At 56.5% G+C, this 11611-nt stretch overlaps 1 protein-coding gene across 2 annotated transcripts; it reads right to left on the bottom strand.

Annotated features, from left to right (window-relative positions):
- Positions 1 to 1283: 1283 nt before the first annotated feature.
- Positions 1284 to 11329, bottom strand: SLC12A3 (solute carrier family 12 member 3). 2 transcript variants are annotated; one of them, XM_058034284.1, is made up of 25 exons: positions 8962 to 11329; positions 8657 to 8732; positions 8432 to 8527; positions 8147 to 8286; positions 7834 to 7944; positions 7533 to 7644; positions 7237 to 7367; positions 6895 to 6979; positions 6430 to 6584; positions 6014 to 6121; positions 5657 to 5780; positions 5455 to 5556; positions 5205 to 5360; positions 5028 to 5127; positions 4501 to 4612; positions 3825 to 3965; positions 3537 to 3643; positions 3314 to 3396; positions 3064 to 3132; positions 2786 to 2890; positions 2496 to 2607; positions 2122 to 2208; positions 1896 to 2031; positions 1718 to 1785; positions 1284 to 1428 (listed from the first exon to the last, which is right to left on the bottom strand). In XM_058034284.1, the coding sequence occupies exons 1-25, from the start codon at positions 9664 to 9666 to the stop codon at positions 1287 to 1289; spliced, it is 3363 nt and encodes a 1120-aa protein (XP_057890267.1). In that variant the 5' UTR covers positions 9667 to 11329; the 3' UTR covers positions 1284 to 1286. The 2 variants fall into 2 exon arrangements, with proteins under 2 accessions (XP_057890267.1, XP_057890268.1); XM_058034285.1 differs by having other exon boundaries at positions 2786 to 2887.
- Positions 11330 to 11611: the final 282 nt, after the last annotated feature.

Here is an 11611-nt window from a genome sequence, read left to right as displayed (position 1 = left end):
GTGAAATTTTCAGGGAATTCTTGCATAAAAGGTGAACAATCAGCTGATTTGTCTGGACACATGAGCACAGCAGGCAAGTTCTTTGTGTCACCTTGGTGCTCACAGAGCATCCTGCACTCTGCTGGCTGCTGCTGGCAACCTCCCTCTCCAGTAAAACCAGAGCTGAACAGAAAGGAGGAGGAGCCTTGAGCTGAAGCACTGGTGGCAGTTTCCTCCCCTCATTGCTTTGGCCTTCCCTTTCCATTCCTTTATTCCAAGTGAGCCATGTGGAGGAATCCCTTCAATTTTCATCAGGTATTGGTAGACTTTGCTCAGTCAAACTTGTCAAAAACTGCAAAGAGCTGGCAAAAACATCAACACTGAGGTGTCCTGGGCTCAGCAGTGCTGTGAGCCTGTGCTGGGGAGCCCAGCCTGTGTGCTGGTTAAGGAAACACCTTCTGGAGAAGCTGCCCTGGAGGAACACGGACACATGCTGAGGCTCCCTGGGTGTGACATCCCCTCTGCCCCCACCTGGCTTCCTCTTGCACACACCTGCAGCTGTCATGAACAAATCTTTGTATGATTGAAAATCTGTACATTTTATTTTTCTACTGACACTCCTAATCCTGGTGGTGATTATCAGTAAATTCTGTAACTCTTGAGGTGAATCAGTGTTGTGTGTTTCTTCTGCAGCATGACAAGGGTTCTGCTTTAGCAAATGAGCTGCACTCCTGCTTTGCTTGGGGCCATCTGCACCAGAATTGTCCTGGTTCTGCTGGTAAATGTTGTCTGCATAGGAGCTGGACCTGCACCTGCAGCCAGGCACCGCAGTCTGAGGTGACCTCTCACTGCTGCTCAGTTGTTGGGGACAGGCTTAGCTGTTGTCCCTGTCCCTGAGGGGCCATGCTGGGGCCCTGCAGCCCCTAGGCTTGGTGCTGACCTGCTCCCAGGCCCTGGGGCTGTTCCACCCTGGGCCAGTGGCTTTGCTGGGCCAGCATTCAGTCCCTGCACAGCACCTGGGCTCTCCTGGGCGTGCCGGTGCAGGAGCCCACAGCTCCCCTGCCTGGCTCTGGCTAAACCCTGCACTGCAGGGCCAGCATTGCTGTTTATGGATGTACAACCTACAGAGCCTGAGATGGGGCAAATAAACATTTGTAAGAGGGTGGCAGCTGTGCCTGGTGGGCATTTCCAGAGGGCTGGTAACCACCACGCCTTCACTGCTCCCCCAGACTCCCAGAGGAGCGTGCTCCAGGATCAAAACTGGCCTGAAAAATTCACACCCCAAGTCATCAGGAATGCAGGAGGCTTTATTGGCAGTAAAAGGTCAACACGTTCTCTTGGTTTCCTCGTGTGAGGATGATGGGGGGTCTCAGGTTCTGAGAGAGGGTCTCCAGCCAGGCCATGTACAGGGAGCTGGGGCAGCGGCCCTTCCTGCCGATGGGCGGGGTGCTGCGGACAGCGGGGAGGGGCGTGAGGCAGGGCCGGCACCGAGCCCGGCACAGCCCCGCCAGTCCAGTGCAGGTTAATTCCCTAAAAAGGGCCAACACCACATCCTCCCACCCGACAGGACCCCAGCTGGAGCCCGTGGTGTCTTCCAAGGGTTTTCCCTGTGGTGCAGCACTCTCACCAGAGAATCAGGGTGTCAGTGCAGGACCTCCCCACCCAGGGAGGGGTGAACATCCCGAGGGATGATTCCCATGGGGCAAGAAACAGGCGTGAGGGCATTACTGGCACTTACATGGCTATGAGTGCTGCATCCCGTGAGTAATCCCGCAAAATCTCATTCAGCCTCACTTGTCGGAGTGACTGTGGAGCAAAGAGCATCGAGAAACACAAAATAATGGTTTCCAGAAAGACTAAATTTTGTTTGAAAAGCAGGAGACCCTTTGCAGGATCTCCCCTGGCACTGGTGCTACCTTGGCTCTGTTTTTATCGACCTCCTCATCAGAAATCTTCCAGGGACAGCCCTGCCTCATCTCGTTCACTGTGGCCTCATCTTTGAAACCATCGTTCAGCCTGAAGGGAGCGATGAGTTCATCAAATCGCTTGATGCTGCAACACAAGCAGACAGTGCCAAGGAAGAGGGTCTGGGCAGGTTTGGGGGCACTGTGGGGGCACGGGGAAGGGAAGGAGAGTGGTTACTGCTCTGGCCGGGGTTTCTGGTTGATGTCAGGGAGGATGTGGACCTCATGGAAGCCGAGGCGGAACTTGCTCAGTAGAGAGACAATCCTAATGGAGGGAAAAGGACAGATTTCCCCAAAGTTAGCAGGGAATGGTAGCTCTGACCGGGACCTGCCACAGCAGAGAACCCTGCTGCTGGCGTCAGATAGCACTTTGGGTTTTCCCACTCTGCAGCCACATTGATTTCCAGAGAAATGAGGCAAAGCAGCCAGGTCAGAGCTCACAGATCCCATTATGGCAAAGCTGGGAGGGCTCAGCAGGATGGGAAGCAGCTTGTGTCACTACCCACAGGACAGTGGCAGTGGCCAAGAGCTGCAGTGGCCACCAGCACTTACGCCTTCCTCTCCTCGTCCATCCTGTTGATCTGCCCGCCGACAAACACCCGGATTTTGCACTTTGCCCAGCGCTTCTTGCGCCCCAGCAGGTAGGGGATGAGCAGCGTGAGACCTGGCCCCAGAACACCCGGTGGGAATGCAGCAGTGAGCCCCAGGCTCACTAGTGCTTCCTTCCTTGGTGCCAAGGGCCAGGGATGTCCTGGCACCATTTGGCAGGACTGAGCTCTCCTAGGCGCCACACTGGAGGTGCTGGGCTCACATTATCTGGACAGATGGAAGGTGAAGGTTACCTCCATCATCAAAGAGCCAGTAAATGTCAATGGTCTTCTTGCCCTGCTTGCTCTGGAAGATGGTGCTTGCCTGCTGCTCACTGGCCAAGGTGGTGGGGTCTGCTGCTAGGGCAAGAGGGTCCTGGTATCAGCAAAGGGCACCACCAGCCACAGATTAAAGGCATCACTTCTTCCTGGTCCCAGTCCTGCTCCCAAGGGCTTGAAACCCCCACCCCGCCTGCAAAATAATCCTCAGAGCTGGGGATACTCTGGGGGATCACAAGGCAGGACCAACCTACCCGTGCCTGGGGCTGCTCTGCTGCCAGTGCCATTCTCGGGGTGCTCTGCTGCCTCGAACGTGAGGTTAACTGAGGAGGGAGGAGAGGAGCAAGGGCAGCGCAGCAGTGCCTCACTGTCCCCATCCCTTTGATCCCAGCACAGGAGTGATGTCCTGCCAGCACTGTGGCCTTTGTCTGGGGACATGGTGCTGGCTGGCACACCCCACAGCTCCATGTCTCTGTGCATCCCTGGCCAACCAAAGCCACCTACCATGTGCCTGCAGCACTCCGGAAACGTTCAGCCCTTCCTTCATCCGCATTACGCACACGCCGTACTTGAAATCGAATGCGTCGCTGGAAGGAGGGAAGAGAGGGAGTTAATGGAGGGTGCACTGTCAGCCCAGCTGGACCCTGAGCACGTGACTGCAGCCGTCAGTGGGGCCACCACCAGCTGCCAGTGTCCCCAAGAGGTGAAGGAGCCAGTGTGGCCGTACTGCAGGATGCCCACGTAGTCCTCCAGGCTCTGGGGAGATGCCGTCCGCCAGTTCCTCTTGTAGCCCAGCACTAAGATGTTAGGTCTCATCTTCCCGAGGCCAGCAGCCTATGGATAGATGTCCCCATGAGACCCCTCTGCAGGGACAGATGGACACAGGTGGTGTCAGTCCACTCCATGGGGGAGCAACACAGGGGGGTGCCTGGAGATCGTGGAGGGAGGTCAGAACTCCCCCAGGATGTGACAAAGAGGAGGGACCCTGCTGCTGGAAGGCCAGTGATGGCTGTACCTGGATGAGCATTTGGACACCACTTCTCAGATCCTCAGCCACCACATCTGTGTAGAAAGCCTTGATCTTCCTCTTCATTAGCCACTTAGTGTGGCCATCTGCCATCAGCCGGGACTCCGGCATCTTCTGCTTCCGCGGGCCCTGCAGGAATCAGGAGCAGGAGCTCAGGCAGCCCCTTCCAACTGATGGTCTTGCCACGAAGGACTTCTAGCTCCTCTCTTCCCAAATCATTGGCAAGAGGTGGATGTAACCACTGCACACATGGGAGGTTGCAATCACAGCCAAGAAAACCAGTGAACAGCCAGTGCACACAATCCCAACAGTCCTGTGGGTGCAGATGAGCTGGTTCTTACTGCACCCAATTGCTCTGGAGTCTGCAGGGCTGCAGGACCCCCCTGTGGTCTGAGCAACTACTTCATCCTTCCAAATCTTCTGCAATTAATTGGCAAAGGGAAGCCATAAGCCCACAGGGACATCCTGATGCTTCACCAATATTGCTTAATAACTCAGAGGGGCTTCCAGTTGACACATTTCATCATCCAGCAGCACACAAGTGGGCACATTTCAACTCCACCCTGTGAGCCCACCAGGATACAACCAGATTCCGCAGCCCACCACCCACTGGTGGCCAGAGCCCCCAGGACAAGGAACTAACCAGCTCCTGCAGGTGACTTACAATCAGCACGTTGCCACAGAGCATCAGGCTGAGGTTCTTGGTGAAGGTCCCCACAAAATCCACCAGTGCAGGGCGGAAGTTGGGTGGGCCAGTCAGCACCAGGCACTGTGGTCTGCAGGCAGGGGAAAAAGAGAGCGAGGAAGAGTACTTTGGAGGCATCCAGCCCTTTTGGAATGAGCCATGTTTCTTCTCCCATGCTTGGCCAGTGGCAGCCATAGGGAGCATCTTTAGAATGAGAAAACATGTGACCTGAGGCTCCAGTTTCACTCTTTGGTCTTTTTATATCAGATGAGACCAATGTGTCTGTGTCTGTCTGGTACAGGGAGGGCAGGGTTTCCCCGGATTTCTACCGTACATGGCACACAGATGGGATTTTAAAGAGACACATTTTGCTGTAGCTCCTGGTTACTGAGGATGGTGGTGAGGGTGTGGCCATGGGCACCATGCCTCCCTGGGTTTAAAGGAGGCAGGAGCTGGCTCTTTATCCCACTCCCTCCATGCCCATCAATGCAATGAGCTGCCCTTGCCTGTAGTTCTTGATGTGCTCATCCACTTCGCTCAGCCCCACTGAGTAGTTGAGGGCCATGTTGTAGGAGCTGGCTTGCATGGAGGAGCCCCAGTTGACATCTGCATGGGGAGGATGGATTAGCAACAGGGCCAGACACCTTCTGGAGCATCACCAGTGCCAGGTTACCACCACCCACCTGGCTTTTTGTAGAGGACATATCCCAGGAGGAAGATGACGATGCCGAAGGCAATGAGGGCTGCCCACCAGGTCAGCAGGAACATGATCACCACTGAGACGACAGCTCCAAAGAGTGCAGCCCACTTGCTGTAATACCGAAAGGAGGGTCGCCAGCCTGCACGCAAACACACACACAGAGAGCCGCTGCCGGGAGGGGGAGCCGCACCGGGAGCCGCCGCCGCAGGGCTCGGCTGGCGGGCACAGCCCACCTGGGGAGTTGGTGATGGAGGCGTGGAAGCAGCTGAAGTTGATGAGGGCGTAGGAGCAGAGGAAGAAGTTGGAGATGATGGGGGCGATGGCATTGAGCTCGGCTGTGGGAGGGGGAGAAAGAGAGCGAGCTGTCAGTGGTGGGGACTGAGCCACCCTGCTGGTGGCAGGCTGCAGGAGGGTACTGGGGCAGCAAGCACCCACCGATGAGGATAAAGCCAACAGCAATGACATAGGTGAGCATGTAGCCACGGATGGGCTCGCTGTTCCTCCCATAGCCCTTCCCAAAGAAGCCAATGAGAGGATAGAGCTGGTCCTTGCAGAGACACTGCAAAGAGAGACACAGTGGGGACAGCAGGCTGTGCCAGGGACACGGGCTGGCAGTGCCATGGTGGCTCCAGCATCCCTAAGAGCAAGGGCCAAACGAGCCATGCCCTGTGTTGGCAGCAGCATCCTCCTTGCCCCAGGGCTGCTCATGGATGCAGAGCCCTGCACCAAGGAGCATCACCCACTGCTGAGCTCAGGGAGAGGAGCTGGGGTGTGCAGACACCACCCCCTCACCTGGAAGACTTTGGGGGCTGAGACAAGGCAGGCCAATGCTGAGGAGAGGGTAGCACCAAAGATTCCTGCTGTAATGAGGGGGCCAAATCCAGACACCATGCTCATGCTCTGCATGAAAACCAGGGGATCAGGAACCCCAGCATCTCCGGTGCACCAACCTCCACCCCAACCCTGAGGGATTCCCAGCCCTAGGCCCCATCCTGCTGCATTTCCTTTAACATTATCCAGGCAGCAACGTCTAGCCACATCCAAAAGCCCACCACCAAGTGCCTTCCTGTTAAAAAATGGCTGTTTCAAGAGCATGGGTGCCCCCCAGGATGGCAGAGAGGTGCCAGGCATGCAGCTGCCTGGGAAAGCCATCCATTGCAGCACAGACCTGGCCAGGAACAGGGGCTGGCCATGGTTCTGAGCAGTACCTGGTAGTAGTTGCTGAGCCCATATCGGCAGCTCTGCTGTTGGGCACAGGCAGTGAAGTTCCAGCCGAAGCTGCAGGCCAGCCCCTCACAGCCCGGAGAACCCACGGCCACGCTGTCGTTCAGGCTGCCTGAGGCGTCTCGGACCACACAGGCACCTGGGGGACACACAGGGCCAGAGCAGGGCTGGAACCTCTCCATGGTTTCAGGAAGCCCAGCCCCACATCCCATTGCCTGTGACAACTCCCAGGTCCCTGCCATGGGGCTTTGAGCAATGCCAGGAGCTCCACTGCCCACCCAAGATGACTTTGCCCCATGTGGGGGTAACAACAAGGTCCGGCACCTGTGGCACTCACACTGGGATATCAGTGCCAGTGTCCACAGCTTGCTCCTGGCTCCTACACACCTGCATCCTCCCAGGCCACCCATTTAGGGTAGGGGCCAGCCCACCCACCCAGCCGCACTTACCAATGGTAGCAGAAAGCACCAGGTAGGACATCGTGGTCCAGAAGATAGCCATCAAGGTGCCCTTGGGGATGGCTATGGCAGGATCCTGCCCAAGGGAGTTGCAGAGAAATGTAAAACAGCTTTACAGCAGCAGTGCTAATGTAGGCAGCTTATTTGTGGCTGCTGTACAGGAGGAATTTTAATTCACTGTATCACAAAGCCACAGAGCATCTCCTGGCTGAGCCCAAAGTTTCCATAAGAAATAAAACAAAGTCCAAAGGTTGGATCAAAATGAAAGCCCCAGGGAAAAAAGGACTTGAGCCCTGAGAAACACTGGCTCAGGCAGGAAGAGTCACAACCCACCTTCAGGTCACCTGAAATGTTGGCCCCAGCCAGGATGCCGGTTGCAGATGGGAAGAAGATGGAAAACAAGCCAAAGAAGGAGCCCTCAGGTCCACGCCAGTTGGGCACAAAGTTCTGAGCAAAGATATCAGCTGGGGAGGAAGCAAAGGAGAAGCATTTAAGGCCTCTTGGCTACTTTTTTCCTGGCTAAAGCACATTAGCACTAGCTTGGTGCTCTCCCCAAACTGCAGCAAAGAGCCAGGCTCCAGAGATGCACTTGGACCTGCTGAGTGCAACCCCAGTCTGGGTGGACCCACCTCGGTAGCTGAAGAAGCCCTTTGCTTGCTTCTCAGCAGTGGCTGGGATCACTGTCCCCACCAGGTAGTTAATGAAGGAAACCAAGATGACCAGGAAGAATAGTATCTGTGCCTGCCAGACCAGAAAGAGCCAGCTGAAGAACTGGGCATTGGGGCACAGAAAGAGTGAAGAATGCATTTGGAGAAATCCATGCCTGTTTTTGGGGAGCTACAGGCATCCTCTGCTCCTCAGATGCCTGGTGGCCAGCAGGGACAGCTCTTATCAGCCCAGGAGAAAAATGCGAGCAGGAGAGAGGGTTACCTTGGCCTCCCATTCCATGCCAGCCAGGGAAATGCCCAGCAGCACCGTCACAGTGATGACCCCAATGATTCGGATGTCATTGGTGGGGTCTACGATGAGGGAATTGTGCTCCTGAGGAAAGGGAACTATTTACAACATGGAAATAACCCTCTTCCTTACCAAACCACTGTTTTTTTCTGAGTTATAGCAGCCACTGTTTGATTATCAGTGGTCCAATGGTAATGCAAATATTGATAATCAACACAGGTTGTGCAAAGAGAAGGTGAGGATGGAGGGGTAGGGGGGACATTGGGACCCAGAGCTGCTCTCTTACCTGCAGCAGGTCCCGGACAGTTTCAGCAAAGCCCACTGTGTGCATGGCCACGGCCACGGCGTTTGCAAAGGCAAAGATCAGCCCGATGGAGCCGCCCAGCTCCGGCCCCAGGCTCCGTGAGATCAGGAAGTATGTGCCTCCTGAGGCAGGGAACACCCATGGCATTACTGCTTCCCCCAAGTTTTGGGGTTCCCCCGCACCTCACAGCCCATGCAAGGAGCTCACATCCATGGGGCAGCCCCAGGATAAAGAGAGCCCTGGAGTGGCTGGGAAGGAACACACTACCTGACTTCACTTTGCCATTGGTGGATATGGCAGAGATGGACAAGCCGGTTATGGTGGTCACTGTCACAGACATGAGGATGATGAGCCATGTCAGGGCTGTGGGGAAAGGGCATTGCTTCACTGCTGTATCCCCCAGCCTTCCCTAGAGTCCCACCAACCCCCAGATGCCTGGGTGATGATGGGCCCAGTGCCACTGTCCAGCCCACGGTGAACCACAGCACCCACCGATTCCTGCCTGGGCGGTGATCCAGGGCAAGCGCAAGTAGAGGATAACTCCCCAAATGTTCAGCATGCAGCGGATCTGAGGGGGACAGAGGGGACCTGGCCATCAGGGCATTGGCACCTGGGGATGGCCAAACCATGCCAGCTCTGCTGCTCCTCAGAGAAAACCACCCCACCGAGGAGGGCAGGGAATTGCTCAAAGCACATGTGCTTGCAAAAATACAGACATTAGGGAAAAATGCAACAAGGATTAAATGCTTACGAGGTAGGAGGGCAGGGGGATGCTCATGGGGGATGGTCACACTTACCATGACGCCCTTCACCCAGCCAAAGCGGACGGGTTCTGGCTCGGAGTCTCTGCCTGGCTCCCCTTCTGCCTCCTCCAGCCCAGCCTCTGGCCCAGCCTCTGGCAGCCCATTGCTGTGCTGCACGTCCGACACCGGCGTGCGAAGGCGGCTCGGGTCAGGCTGTGGGACGAGGGGAAAGCAGGTGAGGGTGGACTTCAGGCAGCTGTCCCTGGAGGCAATGCTCTGGCTGAGCACACAGCTGGATCCTCTGGCTTCTCTCAGGGCCTTCTTGGGAATATGCAGTTGGCACAGCACCAGTAATGGCACCAAGAGGCAGGAGACAGAGTGACCCACGACACGCACTTTGCAGAGACCAGCAGCATGGCCAGGGGATGCCAGAGATGTTATGGGTACAGCCAAGCCCCCTGTTACCTTGAGGATGGAGTGCAGGTCAGCCAGCGAGGGCCTGCCCTTCCTGGGGTCGCCCACGCCCTTGCTGTTGGCGTAGTGCTCGTAGGCTGGCACCACATCCACTGTGTTGTAGCCGAAGGTCCTGGTGCAGAGGGTGCTGCTGGACAGCTGGGTGGGCTGGGCACTGTCACAGCTGGACCCCTCGGTGGGTGTGTAGGGACCCCGGCCCATCTCCTCCATGCCCAGGAGGGTGCTGATGGTGAAGCGGCCGCTGCAGCGGGCTGGGGGCACATCTGGGATGGGCAGCTCGGCCATTGCCCCTGCCCAGCAGCCTGCCAGGTGGGGACAGGGTGGAGAGGGGCTCGCCGGCTTTATACCGCACAAAACCGGAGCGAGGTGACCGGCACACACCCACCACTGATGCTAATAGAGGAAAGGAATCAGCCTGAACCACCTCGAGCTGGTCAGGGGGAAAAAAATAGCTGGAAGGGATACCAAAACCACCATAATGGGCATCACTGCCTCCCAGCGCTCGATGGGGCCAGCGATAACGGATTTGAGATTAAGTCCCAAGGACAGATCAGCAGAGAAATGCAGCGCTGAGTTTGCCTCCGGCCCCAACCCAGGAACATTCAGTTCACAGGGATTTATTATGGAAAAAGGGAGCAAGACTCCCACGCACCCTCACCCTTCCCTGGGATACTGCCCCAGACCTGTCAGATCTCGTAAATCATCCTGGCTGGTCTCCACGGTGCCGCCTGTGGCACTGAGCTGGGCCGGATGTGGGGAGGGGAACAGGGCCTTTATCTCACAGTGAAACGAGGGGGAAGGGGGGAGTGTGACATCAAGGGATCTGAGGGATGCTCCTGCTGGAACTTGGATTCCAGGCTGCTGGAGAAGACAGGGTGCACAGAGTGGCGTAAGTCTGTCTGTGCTTGTCCAGGGCTGGGAGCTGGCAGCTCTCAGTACCAGGCAGCAGAGATGCCCGTGGTCCCACAGCCCCTTTCCCCTCCAGACCCAGGGACAGGGTACCACTGAGCCCCCAGGGCTCAGAACTGCCCCCAGTTCCATCCCCGAGTCAACAAGCCACTTAAACCCTTGCCCCCATCACACAAAAAACAAGATGAAGCTATGTGGCCACAACCCCACAGCGACAGGAGCTGAGGACAGGGGGAGGGATGGGCGCTTGTTTCACTCCCCAGCCCCTGTCACATGTGCCACCAAAGCAGTTACAGATAAGATCAGCAAAGACAGCAAACAAGGCCAGCAATAAAGTTCGAGGGCAGCCCATTGGAATTTCAGCTCTGTGTGGCTTTGCAAGTTAATGGAAAATTGGGCCTGCCTGCTGTGCTGCCTCTGGCTCTCTTTGCATTCACACACAAATTTTGACCTGAATTTTGAGGACTTGCTCCAGCCCCCTTGTTTGTGTGAGGGCAGACGGCTGTGATCAGCCAAGCCCCGGGCAGCCGGGGGAAGCTGAGGGCAGCAGCCCGGTCTGCATCCCTGCTCAGCCCTCGCAGCACTGCAGGGCACCTCAGAGCCCGGAGAGCAGGGACAAGGGCCAGGTGAGGACCAGGAAAGAGCCTCACCCCAGAGCACCTCACACAACAACCTCCACAAAGTGGACACCAGCTTCCTCTCACAACAGATGCACCAGCAGACTCACACCCAGCAGAAGTGGCTTTATTTTAGAACCTCACCGTTTCATCAAAACAGCTGATTTGCCCAAAGCAGCACAAATCAGTCTCTTAGTGGGGGGCCTGTTAAACACAGCACAGTCAGCGATGCTCAGGAAGGCACAGGAGGGCTCCGGAGGCGGGCGAGGAGCGAAGCGAGTGGTATGATGCAACCCTGGTGTGGTGAAATAGCCGGATTGCAGGAAGCGCTTGCCGTCGGCCTGATTCACAACACCAGCTGCAGCAACAATACCGGGGCAGCGGCGGCGCCGGGAGCTGCGGCAGCGAGGGAGCTCCGAGCCTCTCCCCAGCCCCTCCACTCACACGGAACAGCTGCCAAGTTGTTTCTGCAGGGCTTCCCCTCACTTCCAGCCGATCCCCCAGTTTGTTCTGGGTATTAAATGCATCAAATGAACCCAAAATCGAGTTAAGCCGAGCATGGTGCAGTGCATTACACAGCTTCTTTTAAAGTGTTATATTCCAAAAGGCTTCAATTAAGCTTTAATTGACCTGTTTCCATCCCTGTGGAAGAGAGAACCTACCCTGAGTGACACAGGACACACCAATGATGCAGGGGCTCAGCA

Source organism: Melospiza georgiana, chromosome 14, assembly GCF_028018845.1.
Source record: "Melospiza georgiana isolate bMelGeo1 chromosome 14, bMelGeo1.pri, whole genome shotgun sequence".
Classification (NCBI taxonomy): Eukaryota; Metazoa; Chordata; class Aves; order Passeriformes; family Passerellidae; genus Melospiza; species Melospiza georgiana.
The sequence above is the reverse complement of the archived record's forward strand: the minus strand, read 5'-3'. Positions and strand labels throughout refer to the sequence as shown.